The following is a 24760-nucleotide window of genomic DNA, read 5'->3' as shown; positions in this document are numbered from 1 at the left end:
GGCAGCTGCTTCATTCTGCCCAATGGTAGGGCTGACCCTGATCTCCTGTGACTCCGGAGCAGTGTTAGAAACTGAGATATGAAAGCTAGGAGCTAAATGGCACCTTAAACTTAAGTTGTGGGCGCCACAGCAGAATGCCTAGGCACGCTTTTTTTATAAGAATACAAAACTGAAAATGAATGAACTGCAGCTAAAGTCTTATATTAATTTTTCACATGGTCTAGTCCTCATATGAAGACTGCAAAAAACAAAGCCATACTTCCCCTGCCCGCCTCCCTAATATTCTTATGAGGGTCCCTTCTCCCATCCTCAGAGAGTGGCTGGAAGTGGGGAGGCACTTTCCTTCCACTCTACAGTTTTAATCTGAAATCTTAGGCGCTGTACTGCTCCAAGAGCTCAGAAACATTAATGAAATTCCCTGTCGCAAAACGTGCCTAGAACAATGGGAGTTTCGAACACTGCTCCAGAGGGAAGGCTATTTCAGGCTCAACAAACTTTTTATTAAAGCCGAGACACAGTGAACACAGCCGCTCCCACCCAGAGCACAGTGGACATGCTGATGTCCCCATAGAATTTAGGTTACCCATCGCTAACTTGCTTGCTTTTCAGTCAGACAAGCGCGGCTACTTTTTGCTGGAGCAGGGCCAACAGGTCTACAGTGACAGTTGCAGAAGCAACCATAACGTTATTTATGTGCCAGCTCTCCACACCTGTGCCAGAGTTAGGGAACAGATAAATACAGCACAGGGAGGAGTGTGCTCTTGGATGGCATCCAATGCAATGATGCACAGGTAGCTGGAATGTTTGGCCAATCTAAACACACTAACTGTTCACCTAAGGCAGGGGGCCTTTTTCCTTCCACAATGATAGATATATGGTTCTGTCCTCCAAATGTGTATATGGAGAGGAAAGAGAAGAAAATAGTGATTATATTGTTTTCTCTAATGCCTGCATCTAGGTAGGTTTGTTGGGGTTTCTTGCTGCGCAACCCAAAGTTGCACAGCTCAAACCACATCAATTTAATGAGAAAGTTCAGCATACGGTTCACTCTCTCCTGTGGAAATCAATAGGACTTTTAAAAAGTGCCCCATGTTGCTTGGATTGTGTTCTAAAGCAATGAGAGAATGAGAGAGAGAGAGAGAGAGAGAGAGAGGGAGGGAGGGAGGGAGGGAGGGAGAGATCCCTTCCCCATCCCCATACAGTAACTTGTCTCAGCTAGTCTACTTGCTGGAAGGAATATTCAAAGCGAGTTCACTGCTTGCTGGTTAAGAGTTATAATCACTGCTTCAACTATGTCGAATTTAAATGTAAGATATGGGTATGTGATTAAAAAAAAGTTTTTTTTTAGCACATATGCAGCCACAGTTGCCTTGAGATTTAGGGAAAGCTCTTAATTTGACACGGGCTTTTGAAACGAATTTCTAGAAAGGTAGTTAATGTTTTCTGCGAAGACCACACCGCTGCAGCCACACCTCAAAACTTCAGAGATATTTAATTTGTTCAATCCCTGCAGCATATACCATGTTGTAGCAGCAGCAGCATTAATGCTGGGCTCCCCCCACCTCCCCGCTATCCTACTTCAGAGCAGGATTTTTAACTCTTTCCTCTCCCAATACATTCTCAAGAGAGAGAGAGAGAGAGAGAGAGAGAGAGAGAGAGAGAAAAGATTAATGAACCTTATCAATTTTCTGTTGTGCCTTAGGTGAGCTTCTTAGATGCCAACTTTTTAGATTTTAATATGGGAGACTTAAGGATTTCCCAGAATGTTTTACATATGTAACAACAAAGCCCCCTCAGAAAAACACACAACAGGCTTGAAAAGGACAAGAAGGAACACATAAGAATAAGGCCACCAACTAGACATGGAAACCTAATATTAAGATGCTAAGGCTGCACTCATTTTCCTGGAAGTAAGCCCCATTGAACCCAGTGGAACACGCTCTTCGGAGCAGACTTGGGGCAGACAGCGCTGTATAAGCAGAGCACGATTCCAAAAACTGGCTTTTTGAGATGGACGTTTTGTCTTTCTGGAAATCAAAACTTTATACACTGGGAACAGGGAATCTTGGGCAAGACCTCCGAAAGCAAGATACATAGAAAGCCATCTTTATTTCTAGTAGAAAAGGGGCAGGGAGGCAGGGCAGGAGGCTAAATGAAATATCAGGCTGTGTGTTCTTCTTCTTCTTCCTCTATAATAGTGAGCAATTAACAATATTTTAACATAATTTTATGCTCACTTTTTAATGGAGAACCCAGACTACATTGTTGCCAGCGTGTTGTTTTCTGTCTCCTGTCATTTTTCAGATCTGATCTGAAGTGGTTCTCCTTCCCCTTTAAAAACAATTAAAATGCCGTGGTCAGTCAGCAAGGGCAACCAAGTAACTACTGAGACTGTTCAGGGCTACTGTGCCTTTCATTAGAAGCTTCCTTCTCTAGAAAGAGCAGCTTCCTCTGCCTCTTATTGCTTCCTGTTCAGCATAGCCTTGGGTTCAATGAACCCTGTAATGAGTTAGATCCTGTTTCCCGTAGGAATGGAGGATGGCTTTAATTACTGGTCTCATCTAATTTTTAGTTTATGCTGACATAGCACTATTTTGCAATTAAAAAGGGGGGAAGGAAAAAAATGCTAACAGTAGTGAAATAATTTCCAGGGAACAGGAATGCACTACTTACAGGATAATTTCATCATTAATGCTGGGCTTGCTCGTCTACTAAATAGTGTTGTTCAGCTTGACACAGCCTTAGAAACCATTTAATTAATATATATTTGCTAGTAGAGAGCCACAGAAAATTAGGCAACCATCCTCTGTACTGATAATGATTCATATGCATAGACAGAATTAATTAGCAGCAGTATCACTTCATCCATTTCCTTCTCCTTGCAAACAACATTTTTACAAATTGATATAGGCTTGATTAATTCATGCCTCCAGAAACCATTATTTTAAACCAAATTTAATGCACTAAATTCTTCCACATGCATACTCCCACCCACAAAATGAGAGACTTTCAGGGTAAGTTTAATGAAGAGCATTTCTCTAGCTGATCTGATGTATGTCTAGCTGATATAAATACCAACATTTTGTTGATTTCCCTTCACTTTTTCTTCTTGCTCATCAGGTAATCAGTGATTGGTTAAGAAGTCTACTGAACTAAACCGGTTGAACAATCTACTTTTAGAACAAAGGAGGAACAGAATTTATCAGGGCTTAATAAGAAGGACCTACTCAGAAGTAAGTCCTATTGAGTTCAGTGGGACTTATTCCCAGGTAATTGTGTTTAGGATTGCAGCATTAAGTCAACGTACTTGGGACTAAGCTATATTGAAATCAGTAGAACTTACTTCTAAAGTTGAAGCTACAGTCCTAATTACAGCTACTGGAGGGTAGAACTTACTTCAGACTAAACATGAATAGGGATTGCACCGTTAAATGTTTTTCTTGCAATTAACAACTGATGTTTCTTTTTCAGGTAATTTATCAGGATAATATGCTGCACATGGGAGAATGTAAATGGAGTCAAATGTTTCCTTTTATCATGGTAGGTATTTCAAGGACATATGTTTCAGAAAAGTTCTACAGTTATAAACCCTAGAAAATTAACAATAAGCATAATTTTAATTTTGTTAACCTGAGCAAACATTATTTAATATCTGCACAGTTGCTTCAGATGAAGTCCTTATCGACATCATCAGGATTTCTGCCCAAGAAAATATTTTGAAATATAATATGAAATCCAACTACTTTCTTAAAACTGTTGCATCTCAAGGATATCAGCAACAAGAATACCTTGTATTAGGAAAAACTGCAAACATGCAACCATTAGTCAAAATTGCAGACAGAGATGAAGATCATTAAGCAAAAAGCACACAAAAATGCACAATTTTATGCAGTGTGCTGTATAAAAGTGATGTGGAAATTGGAGAAATGAAGACTGCAAAAACCAGAAACCAAAACGGACAGAGTTGTCCATTGCTAGAGAGTGACAAGGCATGGCAATAGCAGAGAGATTAAAAGTCAGAGTGGTTCACCCTCTGATATTATTGTTTTTAGGCAAATGTGATGCATTGACAACTAGAAAACTGGGCAATGGAATTAACCAGTATTTATCCTTTGGTGACAGGCGTCACTTGTTTATTCTGCTAATGCCGAATATTCCAACTGCGGCGAAAATGAGTATTACAACCAGACTACCGGAATGTGCCACGACTGTCCGCAATGTGAGCCAGGAGAAGAACCTTATATGGTGAGTTCTTCACATACTTGCAATCTTATCCTAGAGGTGGCCATAGGAACATCTGCACTGCACTGTGTTATCCATAGTGGTCCTTACACACTTCTGGAAGTCCTGTGTTGTTGTTTTTAATAACTGCTCAGCCTTCTTCCCTTTTCAATACTACCGAAAGAAGATCGGTACTGCTGAATATAGTCGCAATCCAACACACCACATGGTCCTGCAAGCGCTATTATTTCTCATGCTCCATGCTCATTATTCTAAATTCCCCCCGCTGTCAGGAAAATGGTCACCACATGGCTGTTGCGAAGGAAACAGCCACCATGCTTCCAGGAGGAATGTTAAAGCAGTCTGGCACAGGCCAGCAGGGCAGAAACAATCTCTCTCCAAGGCACTTTCAGATAATTACACTGAATCAAGAAATTTTATTTGGCCTGTGTTCTGTTGTCCTCGTTGACATTTGCTTTTTAATGGGGACCATATTTCCAACGGAGAAGGGCTACACAGCATTGGCTCTGCCCTCTCCTGCCCCAGCTGAGGGGCTCTTTAAGACCCTCCCTGTAGAAGAAGAGGAGTTTAGATTTGATATCCCGCTTTATTACTACCCGAAAGAGTCTCCAAGCAACTAACATTCTCCTTTCCCTTCCTCCCCCACAACAAGCACTCTGTGAGGTGGGTGGGGCTGAGAGACTTCAAAGAAGTGTGACTGGCCCAAGGTCACCCAGCAGCTGCATGTGGAGGAGCGGAGATGCGAACCCGGTTCCCCAGATTACGAATCTACTGCTCTTAACCACTACACCACACTGGCTCTCACCAGCCAAAGAGGTCCTGCCAGAGTCCTGTGCTTTATGTATCTCATCCTCCCCACCTCCTTTGATCAGGGTCTTGGGTCGTGAATGAGAGGAAGCAGTAGAGAGAGCCATAGCCCCTAAGGACTTTGACAGAGACTCTCTGTGGCTAGTGCAACACAGAGAAAGAGAAGGCTTAAGGCACCCTTGAGTGAAAGTCGCTGGGGTGTTGTGCCATGTTCATTTCTATGACACCTATGGGGGAAAGGAAAGGAAAAGGAAAAGACCCAACCCCAAAAGGCAGCTCACAACAGCTAAACTACAAATTTCAAACAAGAAAATAAAATAGAGAAAACACGAAGAGGCAATAAACGTATTTTAAAATTTAATTGTTGTTCCTTTTGCAAATGTACAAAAAAAACAACAACCCTGCATGCAAACGTTGCAAAAGTGAACGTTATTTAGAAAATAAAAGAAAACCAAGAACATCAAGGTTAAAAGCAATCAGCTCTGCTGTCGTTAAGTCATGGGTGGCGGTGGGGAGAAGCAAGAATAGAGACACTTCCCCAGGGAGGGGGGTCCACTGCCTGGCACTGTGTCAGAGAAGACCTAGATCCCCACCAAACAACCTGGCTTCAGACTGTGATGGGACATCTATAAAGACTCCATGGAAGGGACTGGGAGGGTGTCATCACAAGAGAATCAGGGGCTATGCTTGGGGATGGCTGGGAAAACGTTGGAGACTGGTCTTCCAGTTGCTTGCCCATGCTCTGCCCCATCACCCTCAGTCTACTCAGTCAGCCCCACATGCCTGCTTTCTTTCTTTCAAGCAGCCCAGGAGATGGCCCTGGTTGTCAGCCTCCTCCTCTTTACTCTCAACATTGCCTTTGTTGAACTTGTCAAGAAAGAGGAGAGGGGCTAAACTAGAATGAGTTGGGATGTTTGTTGTTCATCCTGCCCGTCCTTGGCTCTGGCTCCACTCATCTTTGGCCTATCTGCCTTCTGACCTACCAAATGGGCACCGGGCACCACTGCTATGTCAAAGCTTACTCAAAGCAGCTTCACACGCTGCTGCAAAGAACATCTCGATGTGGCTGCAAAAATCCTTTTATTCACAACTGAGTTTGGAGAACAACAGAGCAGAAAGGTCTCTGGGCTTTCCTGCTCTGTTAATATACAGTGCTACTAGGGAGTCAAGAGGACCACCAACTTTGGCCTCAGACACTGCAGGAAACAGTGTGTTAATGGGCTGCTAATGTTCTCTTTTATTTTCTTGAAAGTTGGTTTAAAAAGTGGCTCTTTCAATTCAGAGACTCTGTTAACCCCCCCACAGACGTGTGGCTATGGCACCAGAGACGATGGTTACGGCTGCGTTCCTTGTCCATTGGAGAAGTTTTCTAAAGGCGGGTACCAGATATGTAGGAGGCACAAGGACTGCGAGGGATTCTTTCGGGCCACAGTTATGACACCCGGAGATCAAGAGAATGATGCAGAATGTGGGCCTTGCCTCCCTGGGTAAGGATTTAATTATGAGCCTTTGGTCTCTTAACAAAAACTCCAGTTATGCTGAGCAACGTAAGCATATTTGTTGCATTCCTGCTGTTGGCCACACTACTTTCTGCATCCATTTATGCGCACGATAATTAACTTTATGTAAATAATACAAGCACTTTAAAAAGCATGTTTTAAATCAAGGAAAGTAACAGATGCTATTAGAGCAAATGAAATATAAAACAAGTGTCTTGTAATAAGAACTAGGAGGAAGAATTTTTTTTTTGATGTTAGAAGGGGAGGAAGCTTGCCCATATAAGGATGCCAATGTAACTGTGAACTTTAGACCACCAAATTATTGGAATTTTAAAAACAAACAAAATGAAACCAGTGTTTCTTGGTTACCCTAAAGGAGACTGAAGTATCGCTCTGATAAAATGAAAAATCAACATGGTCAGAATATGATCCTTCATCATTTTATATGGAAAAGTTGATTGCATCACTAGATCTTTATAGTGACATTAAATAACACACCAGATCAGTTAAATTTATTTTTCTTTCCCCAGTAAAAGCAAATCACTACTTTTTATTAATAAAGTATTAGGTTCAACAAAGCCATATTGATTTTAAAGTCACTTTTATTATTTTTATGCTTAAAGCACTTTAACATTCATGGTTCACCCATATATATATATATATATATATATATATATATATACACACACACACACATATATATATATATATATATATATATATAGGGGACTATAGTTTCTTAAGGGTGCTGGGAGTTGTTAGCCAGTATAACCAATGGTCAGGGGGGTTGAGTGTTGAAATCCAACAACATCTGGAGGGCCACAGGTTTCCCACTCCTAACATGATGCATAGGATTCCTGACCACATGTCTGGCTGAATGTGCTCAGCTGTCCATTCTCACCTGGTCTGGCTTCGTAGAAGGCTGGGAGCTCCATGCCTTCAGATGCCTCCATGTTCAGATGTGCTGTCTTTTCAAAGTGACAACAGGGTCACATGGAACATAGGGAGCTGCCTTCTACGAAGCCAGACCATTGGTTCATCTATCCCAGCACTGTCTATATAGACTTTCAGTGGTTCTCCAAGGTTTCAGGGAAGAGTCTTTTTTAAATCCCTGCTGGAGCTGGATTGAACCCGGGAGCCTTCTGCATGTGGCTACATGACTGAACTTCAGCACATCCTGAAACGCAGATTAAAAACATGTGCTCCTGGTTTTTTTAAAGTCAAAAGAATTACTAATTACAATTTGGATGCGTTTATATTGCCATTTGCAAATGTACAAGAGGTTCGGGTCTAGTGCTTCCTCACATCTAAAGCAGGGTTCCCAAAACTAGGGTCTCCAGCTCTTTTTGGACTACAATTCCCATCATCCCCATCCACTGATCCTGCTAGCTAGGGATGACGGGAGTTGTAGTCCAAAAGAACAGCTGGAGACCTGAGTTTGGGAAACTTCTGATCAAGGTGGAATCTACACACGTTCTGAAAATAAGCATCAAATTTTCTATAAGGCTCGCCGCCGCCATCTAGTGCCACACTGTATATTGCACTTACAACACACTTAAAACGTTTTATTTGCAGCTGTATAGCTGAGTCTTTAGAGCCTTGTAGAAGTTTCTGCTCATGATTTACGCAAGCGCATTCCTATATGTCAGAAAGCACACAGGCCACGACAAAGAGCTTCACGTTCTTGCCCTGCTTGTCTTCTAAACCTGATGTTGATTAGTAGGTTTTGCATAAGTTGCTCTCTCTCTCACTCCCCATCTCCCTGCCCAGGAGGATTAGCCTGGAGCGGAATACTCAGCATGCCAGCAAAATCAAGGCAGCTGGTGCTTGTCTGGAACATCACTTCTTGGGGGGGGAATTATCCTTGCACAGAGGGTCTCATGTCAGAGACATGTCTTGAGCTGCATTGCAAACGCAGTGGACAAACGTCTGTTGATTTAGGCAGTGATACCACCTCATGTCATGTACTTGAATGCTTGATTTAATTGCCTTTATGAGGGCAGCGGAGGAGAGACTGTTTCTAGTCAAGCAGGATAAAAAGTGGATAATGCCATTAAACGAGTAACACAAAAAAATTAAAGTTAGTGATTTCATCTTGCAAAGAAAGTGATTTACTTCTCAAGCATATCTGAAGGCTACCAACCCAGTTCTACTGTGTGGTGTGTGCGTTTTTTCTGCCTTGTCCTTTCATTGCCTTGTCCTTTCATTGCAGTTACTACATGCTAGAAAACAGGCCGCGGAATATCTATGGAATGGTTTGCTACTCCTGCTCCCTGGCACCTCCCAACACAAAAGAGTGTAAGTATTGCCACTCTGATTTCTATTTAGTTGTATTCGGACTTAAGAAACCTCAAAACGCCGCCTGAAGTTTTCCTGAGCAATATGCCAGTTGACAAACTGAGCCTGCCTTAAAATGGAGCACACTTCAGCAACACAGAATGGCGGAGGGCACATGAATCAGAATAACTTAGGGACACCTTCCTGAATCTGGTTCCCTCCAGATGTTTCCAGACTACAACTCCTATAAACCTTGACCATTGGCCATGCTGGCTGCAACCGATGGGAGTTAGAGTACAGCAACATCTGGCAGGTCCCATGGGGAAAGACTAACCTAGAGTTTTCGCATGGTGGTTTTTCATTTTGCTACTACAAAAACCAATAGCTGCAGTGCAGAAGACGCCAGTAGCAAGACAAGCAGATGCACAAAACCAAGGGCGGTATTCAACTAGCAGTTTCCCATCAACACAAGGATTTCTGCTTTCTTCCCTCCGTTCTCTCGGTGCAAACCTTCCCAAAATCTGCTCCAGATTTAGGGGGGCATGGCAGGAAGTAAATCCCCAAGGTGCAACCAGAAATCCTAGTGCTTTACTAAGCACCACTTTTGATGCAACCTCAAACACCAGCTTGACACCAGCTTCCATGGAGCCTTGTATATGCAAGACCACATCCACAGAGCTGTCCATCCTTCTTCACAAAATAGGCTTCCCAAGGCTTAATACTGGCAATCCGTATAGCTTTTTCAATTTATTGTATCCCACTGTTCCTCCAAGGAGCTCAAGATGGTGAACGTGGTTCTTCCATGCCCCGTTTTATCCTAACAACCACCCTGTGAGGTAGACTAGGTTGAAGGCAGTCACTGGCCCAAGGTCACCCAGCGAGCTTTACGACTGAGCAAGGATTTGAATGTTGGTCCTCATCCAACACTTTAACCACTATTCACACTGGCAATCCTTAAGGAAGCGGAACCTCCTTAATGGATCCAAACCATTCTACATATTTCAGTTTGTCGCTTTCCCAACATGAAAGGCCGACACGGGGTTATCTTCTAGCGTGGCAGCTGAAATGCACAAAGCATTTTAAAGCCTTTTAAAAGAATAATCCTATTTACTTTTTGGCATGTGGATCTAAAGGAAGGGACTGTGGTAAATAGAACATAATACACTGGGGGAAAAACAAAAAACTTTTTAAAGGCCAAATTATGATTTCCCAAATAGCAATGGAGTTTAATGGAAAGGCCGACAGATCTTCCGCTGTCGCACTGCTTGTAGGTTTCTTCACAACATTCCTGTTGTATTACGTACAGGTGGTTAAAAGCACACAACCCACATTTGTGTCCTTGAATTTCAGTCATCAGCATTTTGACGCCAAAATGCAGGAATTTCCATGTGTGGCGATTTGTCCTTGAGTTCCCCTGCATAAATCCTTTTAGAAAATGTGTGAGTCACGGCTGCCCAACCTAGCTAAGTGGTCTGGGATGTAAATGATACTTGAACATTCATAGCTGAGAATGGTGAGAAAGGGAGCTTACACTTGGGTTTGTTTCTTGTTATTTACTCCTCTGAAAGCCGGCATGTTGTAGAAGGAGTTTGTTTTAAAAGGCTCTCTGTTTTATTTAGGGCGAGAATAAAAGGGGGGTGGGGGAAAGCTTCATTAGAAAATGTGATCATGCATCTTGAAAGGCTTGTTTCCTGAGTCACACGGATGTTCTGTTGGCTTTTTTTTTAGAAAAATCAGAACTAAGGTTTTCAGTTACAATAGAAAATTCAAATTCTTAACAATACCTAAACCACAATCCAGAAAGTCACACCAATCACGCTATGCCATGCCTGCCCACCCCAGCAAAGTTTAGGATTTGGGTAGAAAGAACTGTAAACTTTGGTTCTCATTTTTTCCAATCTTTAATTCAGTTCTCCGCATTTCTGCAGCAATTTGTGAATTTTCTTTTTTAAAATCTTCATGAAAATTCCGCAGCACTTCAGTGAATGCTCATTCTTACATAACAATACCTGCAAATAATCCAGAATTAAAGCTCTATAAAGACTGTAAACACCCCTCCAGACTGGCAGGTCTTTGTGGGTGTATTCTGCAACACGCTGAATAGCATCCTGATATCCTCCCTTGAGTATACAGTGGTACCTCTGGTTATGAACTTAATTCGTTCCGGAGGTCCGTTCTTAACCTGAAACCGTTCTTAACCTGAGGTACCAGCTAATGGGGTCTCCGGCTGCTGGCGTACCACTGGTGAGTGATTTCTGTTCTCATCCTGAGGTAAAGTTCTTAACCCGAGGTACTACTTCCAGGTTAGCAGAGTCTGTAACCCGTAGTGTTTGTAACCCGAGGTACCACTGTAAATCCTAACTGATGAAAGGCAAACAAAATGGGAAGAAAGCACACAAGAGCTTTCCTAACCAAGCCTCCAGTTCATTTGACTGCCCTAATTCACCATCTTCAAATGTCCAGAACTATCAGGCTTATGTCCACCTAGTTTAAAGTCAGGAGATATATACTGCATGCCTTACTATTTCAACACTGCATAAATACCACTATTTTGGTTTCAACACTGCATAAAAACAACTATTTTGGTTTCAAATGAAAATGTCTCTTACAAAAGGCACATACGACATTTAAGAACTAGCCACGCTTGTAAGGTACTTTGCTCTGTTATAGGAAAAACTCATTTCAAATTGCTGAACTATATGCTTTTTTTGGCCACGTTTCTAGCTAGTATTTGTCTTTGCCATTAGTGCATTTTATATTGTGTAATAGTTCTTCGTTTATTTTGAAAAACGCATCTTTATTGAGAGCATGCACATTTCTTTACTTCATAAGCTGCAAGACGTTGTTCACGCGCTACAAGAGAACTTAATTTCCTGTCACATTTGTCTGATGGAGCTGGGCCAAGAAAATTCTCAACTTCCTAGAACTGCAGAACAACATCAGTCATTTTTTCATTGGGGCATGAATTTAGCCAAATAAATTCTCCCATCTCGTATGCCGTGTGTTGTCTTTGCTAGAGATTCAGTGCCTTAAATGCTGATAATAAAAATCAGTGCCTTTTAAACAATCTTAAAAGCAGGCTGAAAATATATAATAAGTCTAAGGCTGCAAACCTGAAAGTCCAGTTGAAACCATTCATTTCAACGGGAGCTGCTTCTACAAAAACAAAGGGGGGGGGAACCAAATTTAGGACTGCTGTGCCTCTTGCGTTGGTGTTCAGTTGGCACATCCCTAGGTTCAGAAACAAATGTGTGCCAAATGTGTTTTTCACAGCTCGGCACCATAAATCCATATTTAGGTGTTTGACATTTGAATTGTAAGCACTGGCTTTTAAATGGACGGGAAATTCATGCAAGTTAAGTAACTGTGCTGTCAGTTCACAAATGCATCAATTCATGGCCCAGATTTTACAAGCGTCACCAGGAAAATTTATGGCAAATTTGTTTTTTTATTATGATAGGTGCAGGCGTTACCTCTGGGGTGTCAGCCAGTTTCCCAATTACTTCTGGAACAAGTACCCATTCTCCTTTCCAGCATGTGCACAAAGGTAAGAAAAGCAGCCCAGTTCCCCTTTTAGCATTTTCTTGAGTTGGCTTTTGGTATGTAATCTGGGAGGCTGGAAGACTGAGCAGCCGGGGGAGCAAGGTGCCTTCTTCCCTACAGAGATGTGTGGTTGATGTGCCGTCTCAGAAATCTGAGCTGTTTCTATTTAAACTTTTTCTTTTTTACTCAGCCTATGGGTCTGTCAGGCTTAAAGTATGTGTTTTAATTTCATTTCACGGTTTTCTCATAGATGAAGTATCATTAAAAATATTTCTTCAGCAATCAACATGCTTCAGCAGAGATGAGTTTTACAATGAACTTTGCAAATGAGGTGTATTTATTTAGATGAAAAGTTAATTTACCTCAGGGGTAGGCAAACTAAGGCCCGGGGGCTGGATCTGGCCCAACTGCCTCCTCAATCCGGCCCACGGACGGTCCGGGAATCAGCGTGTTTCTACATGAGTAGAATGTGCCCTTTTATTTAAAATGCATCTCTGGGTTACTTGTGGGGCATAGGAATTTGTTCATTATTATTTTTCCAAAATATAGTCCGGCCCCCCACAAGGTCTGAGGGACAGTGGACCGGCCCCCTGCTGAAAAAGTTTGCTGACCCCTGATTTTGCTCCTTTATCTCATCAAATGAGGTTTATTTGGATTGTGGGGATTTAGTTCATTTCAGTCATTTGATGATGTGAGCAATCTCCTTTGGTGCTAATACAGTCAAATGTGTCATTATGGGGCATAAAGTCAAGGAAATCAGGTCACCAGAAAATTGCGGGGGGGGGGGGGGGAGTCATCTACTGATCCCGATCCAAAGACTTGGTAATGCGTTTAAGGAATTCACAGTGATCATAACTTTGTTCGCTGCAAAGCAAGAGGCACTTTAGCCAACTTTAAACACAATTGCTAAGCAGGGCCAATTACTCTTGAATTGGGAACACATCCATTCAGCAAATCCAGCTCCACAAACAGAACGATTTGAGACACTAATGAATATTGGCAACTGACTGCAGTGTTTCACCTTAGCCCAGAAACGTGTATCAAGAGCGTTATTTCTAACAAGCAAGTAAACTGCAGAAAAACCTAAACAAAACCAGATGATTTCGCTGTAAGAGAGCAGCTTTTAGATAAATGGGTTATTCACAAAAGCTAAAGAAGTACTTTGTTTATTCATTTCAAAGTAACCGGGGACGAAAATTTTGCAGCAAATCTGTTTCTATTGAAGGTGCGAGTCTTACCTTTTCTGGAGTGTTCTAACTGGAATACTGAGATGGCTGCAAATGGACTTTACTTGCAATTACTCATTAGTGGTGGCTTGCTTTGTTTTTGTTTTTTTAAAAACCCCAACACACAACACTACCACTATGAAAAGACCTGCATTGGCACATATGAAAAGTGAATTGCTTGTTTGAAAATTTTCATATTCAGTAATTAACGTAACATTTTGATACACTCACAAACAATTTAGGGAAGGGGAATCTAGTAGTGCAAGCTTGCTAACAGTTAAATGACAATTTTCTGAACATGCAATTTCACCTGCAGGAGTGTGATCTGAGAAAGGTGCTCTGTGCCATGGGGGGGGGGAATAGAGGCAGTTTCAGTTTGAGTTTTAGGGCAAGGCAACCTATTTATGGAGCATTTATCCTGATTTCCTTGCACAAAGCGGAAACGGCAGTTAGATGATATTCAGACTTTATCGAGCATTCGTTCTAATTTGTTTACAGGGAGGTTATATGACAATGACCATTCCTCTTGGTTTTGTTCCAGGGCGTTTGCACATTATCTTATTAATCATTCCATTAATCCCACACTTTTCACCATCACTTTCTTAACTGCAAAAGATCCGTTGTTGTTTACATGGATATGTTGTGCTAGGGCAACAGAGAGCTTAAATCCATTTTAGCTGTGCAAACCCACATTTGCCAGATGGACTTGAATCCATTCTGCAAAATACTGGCCACTTGGAAGCACAGACACACATGCAATACTGACTCTGAATTACAAAGACTACATCTGGCATTCTACTGCAAGTAAAAAAAACTGCAAGCTAAGTAAATGAAAATACAAGATTAGTGTTCTTCCGAGTCCAGTGGAGTTTATTTGCACGCGAATGTGCCTGACATCGTAGCCTTACTGTATAGTCCTGTGCACGCCCTCCTCAAGAGTAAGTTCCATGGAGTTCAATGAGACTTACTGCCAGCTTAAGTAGATACGGGACCTCAGCCTTAATAATGGTAAAAGTGCCCCCCCCCCCGATTATCAAGGTGGCAGATATGAAAAGTAAAGGAAGTGTGCTTCCTGTTTCAGAAATATTTTAGAAATATTTGTGTTATCCTATACAAATGTAATTCATAATTGGTGACTAGAGACAAGCTCATATGGTTAATACTTTTAAATGCCTTTAATGGGGTTGTGGCTACAGCTCTAATAATCTGTCTCTGTGTTTTCAGGAGACCTCTCCAGTCAAGGACACCTTGCAACTGCTCTTATCATTGCCATGTCAACTATTTTCATAATGGCAATCGCTATTGTCCTGATCATCATGTTTTACATTGTGAAAACGAAAACTTCGGCTCAAGGTAACTGCCCGTCAGTAAAGAGAATTCTGACTTCTGAGATTCTGTGCATAGGCATTTGCCAAGAATGGGTTTTAACAAGAGGCGTGATTTTAAATTCCAGCTTGCTGCACCAGCCATTCCGTGAAGACTGTAGAAGCCCAGGCCAATATGCAGGGGGAGAAAAAAGAAGTACAAGGTTTGAACAGTTTTTTAATTTCTGCTTTTTACACACATCAGATCCCACACGGCTTAATTTGCCCTGAGGCGATGCCCCGTGTTAATTTAAACTTTAAACTGCTCGGACTCAAATTCCATTTTGTAGAAGAATAATTGGGAAGGCCTATATGTAACCTTGAAAACATCCTTCTGCCTGCAATCCCTTCCCTGACTAATTTAAGACTCAGCACCACAATTCGGTGATTTGTTCCGAAACACCCATACGCAGGTGCCAGCGAGGAAATTTTGTTCACAACTGTGATCCGTTGACCGTTTCAAACCCTTTCCCTCCTCTTTTTTAATTTGCAGAAAATGTGGTGATTTTCTCAGAGAAAGACGAGTTTGGAAAATTAACTGCAACTCCAGCGAAGGTTGTCAAGAGGTATGTGACAGAAAAACAAGCATGCCGATAGCAGGGAAGGAGCAGGATTATAGTCGACAGCACTTGACACTGAACTCTCTACAGTAGGCCGCATTCCAGCCACACCAAAGTCAGAGGTGTATATATGGAACAGATTAAGTTCGTAAGCTGAGGTACCACTGTATCTACGATCACATCCACACCACATATTTAAAGCACATTTATATCATTAACAGTGGGGGCAGCTTCCTTCAAAGAAACCTGAAAACCGTGTCGTTTACCACACACGGAGCTACAATTCCAAGCACCCTTAATAAAACACAGTGCCCAGGGTTCTTTGCAGGAAGCTTTGTGCTTAAAATATATGGTGAATGTGACCTAGATCTCTAGATAGATGAGTGTGCACACAGACGCGCATATGAATCTCTTTTAGGATCCATGGAGGGTCCTAAAACCTGGGGAAAAGAGACAAGGAGGGGCATATTTAGACCCAGGCTTAAGGTTCCTACAGTCTTGCCAGCAGAGATCTGGAGGAAAGTTTATTTACATTAAGTGGGTGGTGGAGTGGGGGGAGATGGAATTTGTCACAGGAAAATGTTGCAGGAGAAGCACTTTAGTATTACCGGTATTTTTTTTTAAAGGAAAGGATTGACCTTCCCTCGGTTGATTTGAAATTAAAAATACAGTGGTGCCTCGTAAGACGAAATTAATCCGTTCCGCGAGTGTCTTCGTCTAGCGGTTTTTTCGTCTTGCGAAGCAACCCTATTAGCGGCTTAGCGGCTTAGCGCTATTAGCGGTTTAGCGGCTATTAAAGGCTTAGTGGCTTAGCTGCTAAAAGGCTATTAGCGGCTTAGCGGCTTAGAAAAAGGGGGGGGGGAGCGAAAAAAAATCTCAAGCCTCGCAAGACATTTTCGTCTTGCGAAGCAAGCCCATAGGGAAATTCGTCCTGCGAAGCAACTCAAAAACGGAAAACCCTTTCGTCTAGCGGGTTTTCCGTCTTGCGAGGCATTCGTCTTGCGGGGCACCACTGTACAAAGAGCTAAAGCCCTGGTGTTCAGGAGGATACAAGAATCCTTTGCAGCAGGCTCAGTCGCCAGTAATTTTAATGTGAGGCCTCAATCCATGCATACCCTCCAGCATTTCTCTGATGAAAATTGGGACGTCTGGTGCAATTTTTCTTTAAAAAAAAGGAAAACACCTCCCTAGTTCTCTCTGAATGGCTCCCCATCTGAGAGGTGCTGGAACTGAGTTCTAGTGAGTTCCAGCTAAAAAAAGCCCTGGGCATATCCTGTTCCATACCCTCAAAAATTTCGCCATTGCAAATAGGGACGGCCTAAGGAAAAGCGGGACATTCTGGGGTCAAATCAGAAACTCGGGTGACTTCTGGGAATCTGGGACTGTCACTTGGAATAGACGGCTGGTTTGGGGCATGTGACTCTAAAAGCCTCTGGAATTAGAAAAGCATAGAGTAGGCAAACTAAAAGATCTTATGGTCTTTCATTTCCAGATTAGGATGCAATGGAGGGTATAAGAGGGCTCCCCCACCCCCACAAGAAGCCCTGTTGCCTCATGAAATCACATTGCAACACTTTGCAAACACTAGGCTGAGCCTATTCAGTAAAGACCATGCATATGTATTTAAAAGATGCTGGACTCACTTCTGTTATCGTTTAGAAAAGCAACCCTTCTGTTTTTCCTCCCCCCTTCCAGTGAAAATGATGCTTCTTCAGAGAATGAGAGGCTTTTAAGTCGTAGTATGGACAGCGACGAAGAAGCTGCGATTGACAAGCAAGGGACGCCGGAACTGTGCTTGTTGTCTCTCGTCCATTTGGCCAGAGATAAATCTTCCACAAACAACAAATCCACTGGCGTAAGTCTCACCTGGAGTTTTAAAAAGGGCATTGGGTCAAGTGCTACTTTCCCCTGTCTGCTTGAGCAGCTAGCTAGCTGCTCTTCCATCAGGCATTGTTAGAAAGAAGAATACATAAAATATCATTAACTGTGTGGCTTACGTTCTGGGGCATGGCCTCAGCGAGAGCTTCCATTAGATGGTGGAGAAAGACTGTATCCAGTTTTTAATCTTACAGAATTATTGGGATTGAAAATGAAATAGCAAACTTCAGTTCTGACTGAGCTCACATATTTCATTCATATGAAATATGAATACGTTCATTCATATTTTAGGTAGCTATTGAAAGGCAACCCCTGCATCTGTCTAGTCTGTCTAGCTCAGTCATCTCTACATGGACTGGTTGTCCAGGATTTCAGACATGGTTCTCTCCTGGCCGTACCTGGAGATGCCAGGTATTTGAACCTGGGATCTTCTGCATAAAAAGCAGGTGTTCTGCCAGTGAGCTACTGTCCCTTCCACATTGTCTCCATGTCCTGGAATGGTGCAAGCATAGGCAAACTCCAGATGTTTGGGACTACAATTCCCATCATCCCTAGCTAACAGGACCAGTGGTCAGGGATGATGGGAATTGTAGTCCCAAACATCTGGAGGGCCGGAGTTTGCCTATGCCTGGGTTACAGGCATGTGGCTCAGGTAAAAGGGTAGCACTAAGGTAAAGATAAAGGGACCCCTGACCATTAGGTCCAGTCACGGACGACTCTGGGGTTGTGGAGCTCATCTCACTTTATTGGCCGAGGGAGCCAGCGTACAGCTTCTGGGTCATGTGGCCAGCATGACTAAGCCGCTTCTGGCAAACCAGAGCAGCACACGGAAACGCCATTTACCTTTCCGCCGGAGCGGTACCTATTTATCTACTTGCACTTTGATGTGCTTTCGAACTGCTAGGTTGGCACTAAGGGCCCTGCTAATCCCTGTCATATCTATGAGATGTTGCAATCCATGGAGGGCTGTTGTGGGACCTTTATGAAAGAAACTGCAGCTGGCTGTGTTGCTGATATAGCAGTACTGTCTAAAAAAGTTTGCCAAAAAGCATTTATGAAACCAGTTTTTGCTCCCAGTTCTCCTAACAAGTTTCATGGCAAAGCAGGCTCTTCACAGGGCCACTAACTCTCAGATGATATAACCCTCTTTCAGGAGGTGTAGGTAGAACTGCTTGATTCACCACAGATGTTTGTGCCCTACGAATCACATGGTCTCAGGCCATGATATGCAACCGTGATATTTTATGTATTCTTCCTGCAATCTCTGGACAGTGTCTCTTCAAAGAGCAATTAAACGCTGGAACATGTAAGCAGAAACGTCCAACTGATCCAAGGCAGAGGATGATCTGGTGTGAGAGTAATGCAAACTCTCCTTAAAGGGATAGTGGACATGAACAGACTCCGCATCTGTTAAGACTTTTAACTCTTCTGTCACCTCAGCAGCATACAGCATGAAAGCCTCTAGTCCGGCCATTAATTTCACAGAACTAGCTTTCCTATGGAAACTTCGCAAATATGCTTGAAGAGGAAACGAAGATGTTTCTGTAGTTGGCTCCTGTCAAAGGAGGACACACTAAGACAGAATCGAGACTCAAACTTTGTATACTTTATTATTTCGTTTTCAATGGCCTTCCCTCTTTTTAGAAGTATGCAGATGTTACAAGCCTCACTAATGAATGCAACATGGGGTGTGTGGCAATAGTTGTGAGATTAAGCCTACCGGCCAGGGGTCTACTACCATTTGCCAGTACCTGGGGCAGGTATGCTCCGCATGCGCACCAGCCAGAGGTGGAGTGCGCTCATCCAGCACTCGCTGCCAACGATGCTGGGCAGGTCTGGAGAGTGCTCTTCAGGCTCTGCTCCATAGCTCCCGTCCCTGCTTGGCAAGCGCTCATGCGCCAGGTGGGGGGCAGAGGGTGCGTGATGGGGATCTCTGCAGGGTGTTTTGCGCATTCCCCAGATTGTGCGCCCTGGAAAACTGCCCCCTGCTCCCCCACACTACGCCACTGCTACCGGCCTACCAGTGGGGTGATCTTTCTTCCCACAGGGGCCACATTATGTGAGTAGAATTGCCTTGTGTTCACACACCTTTGGCTCATATTAAAGATTCAGCAGCCTATTAAACAATTGCAATTATGCTCATATTAACTTTTTTAAAAAGACAAATTTTGCTATTCTGCTTGTAACATAACTAGCGAAACAGCTATATGGGGTTGGCGATGAAAGTCCCACCCTGACTACTTGAAAACTGTATTTAGCCACACTTCTGATGTCAGTTTTCACTAGACAATGCCTGGAAAAAATAAGCACGTCTCCACAGCTATAAATGCTAAAAGTGGGCATTACCATCCCCACAAAGACCCCACCACCGCCACCAATGAAATTCATAGGAATTGGCGTTCTGCAGCTAATACCAAATCCCATTCTTTCTAGGGAATAGAATACACAAAACTCCTCCCCCTCTGCTCATCAAACATCTGAGGATGAAGGTCCACTTTCAAATAAAAATAATCTTTTATTTTCCTTAGATACAAAGCCGGCGGAAAAAGATACTTGATCTGTATGCCAACGTATGCAGCGTTGCAGAAGGTGAGTGAAAAGAAAACACATTAATTTATAGCCACATTATTTGCTACATATCTTCAAGATGGCTAATATGTGACAGGCAATAGATTCAGATAAACCCAACTCTGGAGCTGAGGTAATTTTGGAAGCAATCTGTCTGAACGGCAGAATAAAATATCACCCAGTGCTATAGTTAAGACTAGTGCTTTCGGCTGAATTCCTATACACTTTTACCTGCGAGAAATCCCACTCAAGTCAATCAAGCTTTGAAAAGACTTATGTAGGTCCCACTGCATGACAAAAAGCGTTGCTCGATTACTACTTTTTTTCTTTTAAAGCCCACTTTGATTGCAAGATTCTTTAAGAACACAAGCCATAGCAAGATATTTACGGTCTGTGAGAATAAACTTACAGCCACATAAGCATTTGCATCTGTTCCACCCCCACCCCTGCCTTTCCTTTTTACCTCAGAAGATGTGTTTGGAAAATTCTCTTGTTTTTGACCTCAGGATAAGATGGGGAAAGTGGTAGGCCTCACCAGGAATTTCACCCTTTCCTTGAAATATGTGTTGGCCCTGAGGTGACAATAATATATATATTTTTTTAAAAAAAGAAGAAGTTCTCTTTGTTGGGGGTTCCAGTGCTCATCAATGGACACTTTTTGCTTTTAATGAAAACTGGAAGTTTCAACCTCTTCTGTAGGCAGTGCCAGATTTACGTATAAGCTAAACAAGCTATAGCTTAGGGCCCCACTCTCTTTGGGGCCCCCCAAAAAATTAAAGGAAAAAACTATTAATTGTATTTCAGTTCAACAATTATTTTGATACAATACATATTTTGTTATGCGCAAATGGCTTTAGATACCTATTAGATCCATGAATTACCATATAGCATATATTCAACACACAAAACAGCGACAATTTGTTGTTGACAAATGACAGCTGGACATATAAAGGGCCCCATTACCTTCTGTAGCTCATCAAACCTAAATCTGGCCCAGCCTGTAGGCATAAGACCTCCCTATAAAATTTTTCAGTCTCACATGAAGGTTGGCTGTCAGCTTATGCCAGGAAGATGGGGAAAGGAAACAGCAGCAAAACAAGGAAGGGGAATGTTCTGGATTAATTGATCTCTACAATTCTATGATCCGATGAAAAGCATTGCGAGTACATGTTAATGCTAATAAAGTAATATTCTGAATATGGAGAAGCTATGGCCCTCTAAATGTTGTTGGGCTACAACTCCCATCATCTCTGACCGTGGGCCAAGCTGGCTGGGGCTGATGGAAGTTGGAGTCCATCACCTTCTGGAAGGCCACAGCTTCCTCAGCCCTGCCCGGAAGAGGCACTACATGTCAAACATGGAGAAGAGAGCTCAGTAAACGTGACCCTCTAAACTTTCTTTTTAGGCCTCAGTCCCACAGAGCTCCCGTTCGATTGTCTGGAGAAGACCAGCAGGATGCTCAGCTCCACGTACAACACGGAGAAAGCCATTGTGAAGACCTGGCGCCACCTCGCCGAGAGCTTTGGACTGAAGCGTGACGAAATAGGTGGGATGACTGACGGCATGCAGCTCTTTGACCGCATCAGCACAGCAGGCTACAGCATTCCAGAACTGCTAACAAAACTAGTGCAGATTGAACGGCTAGATGCCGTGGAGTCTCTTTGCGCAGATATCTTGGAGTGGGCCCAAGTGATACCTAAACCTGATCCGGTGGTGGCCTCGTGACATGTGTTTCGGTTGCCTTCATTTCAAAACAATTTATGTGGATACCGAAGAGCAATGGAACTCATTATGGAATGGAATCTGAAAAAGCATGGACGGCCTTCAGATCGCAGTAGCATTTTCCGTTGTTCCAAGTATAAAACGAGCCAAGGATTGTTACTGGTTCGTCATAAAAGAAATGAAAGAAGCAGAGGCTGAAGACTTCTTGAATGAGGCTGACTTGGCCTGTTCAGAGGATATTGCTTTTCACTTCAAACTCCTTTTACAAGCAGAGATACAGATCAGCCTGCCAGTATCATTGCAGGCTCTGAAGAAATCTGATGGAATCGCTATGGTTTAATTTTGTCTCAGTCCTCCGCAATTAGTAACTACTATCAGATATAGTGTTGCCTGATACAGATAATGCAAATGTCAGTTCTACTACATCTAGCATTTAACCAAATGTCAGTTTGGTTAAACTGGACAGGCTGCTTGGACGCATGAAACCAACCACCTGTCTCCTTGATCCTTGCCCATCCTGGCTAATAAAAGCAAGCCAGGAAGGGCTGGGCGATGGGCTCTGCGGGGTGGTGAATGCTTCCCTCTGTGAGGGAACATTCCCAGATCCGCTGAAAGAGGCGGTCATTAAACCACTTCTTAAAAAACCATCTTTAGACCCGGCCAGTATGGCCAACTATCACCCAGTCTCAAATCTTCCATTCTTGGGCAAGGTGATTGAGCGCATGGTTGCTGAACAACTCCAGGCACGCTTGGAGGATGCGGACCATTTGGATCCCTTCCAGTCGGGATTCAGGCCTCATCATGGGACTGAAACTGCCTTGGTCGCGCTGGTTGATGATCTCCGGCGAGCTAGGGACAAAGGTGAGAGTTGTTTCCTAGTTCTGCTGGATCTCTCAGTGGCCTTTGATACAATCGACCATAACATCCTTCTGGACCGTCTACAGGGGCTGGGAGCTGGGGGCACTGTTATACAGTGGTTCCGCTCCTTCCTCCTGGGCCGTGTTCAGAAAGTGGTGGTGGGGGATGAGTGTTCAGACCCCTGGGCCCTCACTTATGGGGTGTTTCAGGGTTCCGTCCTCTCCCCCATGCTTTTTAACATCTATATGAAGCCGCTGGGAGAGATCATCAGGGGGTTTGGACTGGGTGTCCATCAATATGCAGATGATACCCAGCTCTACCTCTCTTTCAAATCAGAACCAGTGAAAGCAGTGAAGGTCCTGTGTGAGTGCCTGGAGGCGGTTGGAGGATGGATGGCGGCTAATGGATTGAGGTTGAATCCAGACAAGACAGAAGTACTGTTTTTGGGGGACAGGGGGTGGGCTGGTGTGGAGGACTCCCTGGTCCTGAATAGGGTAACTGTGCCCCTGAAGGACCAGGTGCGCAGCCTGGGAGTCATTTTGGACTCACAGCTGTCCATGGAGGCGCAGGTCAATTCTGTATCCAGGGCAGCTGTCTACCAACTCCACCTGGTACGCAGGCCGAGACCCTACCTGCCCGCGGACTGTCTCGCCAGAGTGGTGCATGCTCTAGTTATCTCCCGCTTGGACTACTGCAATGCGCTCTACGTGGGGCTACCTTTGAAGGTGACCCGGAAACTACAACTAATCCAGAATGCGGCAGCTAGACTGGTGACTGGGGGCAGCCGCCGAGACCACATAACACCGGACTTGAAAGACCTACATTGTCTCCCAGTACGTTTCCGAGCACAATTCAAAGTGCTGGTGTTGACCTTTAAAGCCCTAAATGGCTTTGGCCCAGTATACCTGAAGGAGCGTCTCCACCCCCATTGTTCTGCCCGGACGCTGAGGTCCAGCGCCGAGGGCCTTCTGGTGGTTCCCTCATTGCGAGAAGCAAAGCTACGGGGAACCAGGCAGAGGGCCTTCTCGGTAGTGGTGCCCACCCTGTGGAACGCCCTCCCATCAGATGTCAAAGCGATAAATAACTACCTGACATTCAGAAGACATCTTAAGGCAGCCCTGTTCAGGGAAGTTTTTAATCTGTGATATTTTAGTGTATTTTTGGTTTCTATGGAAGCCGCCCAGAGTGGCTGGGGAAACCCAGCCAGATGGGCGGGGTACAAATAATAAATTATTATTATTATTATTTCCTCTCAAATAACATTAAGGATTAACCAATTATTTTTTTTTAAAAAAATCACATGTGTGAGACTTTATTGACATAAATTAGTTGGATTATGTGTGTTGAAATTAGACCAAGTAGATGGCAATAGTCCAGTTAATTCAAAATTTCAGCGTATGCTGAAGTCTTGGCACATGTGGTCCACACAGACATTTCGGAAATATTGTCACATATACTAATGGAAATATATGCCAATTATAAAATTAGCAGAATTTATTTATGAATATGCTCATACACATACATTAAGTACAAATATTATTTTGACCAGCTTTTATGCTACAGAAGGAAAAAAATAGACCTAAGCATAGAAGTATATGGTGACATTTATTCTATCTTCAACTAGATCACAACCGAGGTAGGAAATATTAATGCCTCAGTCAATGCTGTTCATTTATTTGTTCAAGTCATCTTCAGATTTAATGAAATTCTTTACCATCACAACCCTTATAGATAGGGTATTTTGAAATGCTACTTCTGTATTGGCTACAGCTTATGATTTCAAGGCACTGGCTAATCAGATCAATACTGATGGACAGGTTTCTCTGGTTCGTTTTCATGGTTTGTCATTACAAGAATGAGTCTGTGAGCCTCATTGCTTCTGCTCCCCCTCCTCTGCCCCAAGGCATGAAGAGACTGAAATCTCTTGCTTTTGAACTAACCACAGTTCATTGTTCTGTCTGAACTCTGGGACCTATTGTTCATTCTAATCTCGATGAATACAAACCAGAATATCAAACTGTGGTTGGTGCTGGTTTGTTTTAATGACCTGTGTACCTTGAATTCAGGTAGATGTAGCAATGAACTTTGGTTACTCTGAAAATAGGTGATTTATCTCTTTCTGCAATTGGAGAAAGAAGTAGTAGAAGATGGAATAGGGAGCACATGATGAGCCGCTTTTTGTCATTGAAGTGGGTCAACATGTTCGCTGTTACCAG

General features: G+C 43.1%; 1 protein-coding gene across 3 annotated transcripts in view; it reads left to right on the top strand.

Annotated features, from left to right (window-relative positions):
* EDAR (ectodysplasin A receptor) overlaps nt 1–22172 on the top strand; it is a 76400-nt gene extending 54228 nt beyond the window's left edge. For 2 of the 3 annotated variants that reach the window (XM_081003146.1, XM_081003145.1), the window contains exons 2-12: nt 3472–3540; nt 4123–4245; nt 6355–6536; nt 8761–8846; nt 12286–12372; nt 14819–14947; nt 15048–15122; nt 15452–15524; nt 17214–17373; nt 19925–19985; nt 21370–22172. In XM_081003146.1, the coding sequence (XP_080859272.1) occupies nt 3490–3540; nt 4123–4245; nt 6355–6536; nt 8761–8846; nt 12286–12372; nt 14819–14947; nt 15048–15122; nt 15452–15524; nt 17214–17373; nt 19925–19985; nt 21370–21689 (1347 nt within the window). In that variant the 5' untranslated portion in view covers nt 3472–3489 and the 3' untranslated portion in view covers nt 21690–22172. Of the gene's footprint in view, nt 1–3120; nt 3234–3471; nt 3541–4122; nt 4246–6354; nt 6537–8760; nt 8847–12285; nt 12373–14818; nt 14948–15047; nt 15123–15451; nt 15525–17213; nt 17374–19924; nt 19986–21369 lie in introns of all 3 variants that reach the window. The other variant, XM_081003147.1, reaches the window with a different exon arrangement.
* The last annotated feature ends 2588 nt before the right edge of the window (nt 22173–24760 follow it).

Source organism: Podarcis pityusensis, assembly GCF_964106645.2.
Source record: "Podarcis pityusensis genome assembly, chromosome: 4".
Taxonomy (NCBI): Eukaryota; Metazoa; Chordata; class Lepidosauria; order Squamata; family Lacertidae; genus Podarcis; species Podarcis pityusensis.
This window is presented reverse-complemented; position numbering and strand designations above follow the sequence as displayed.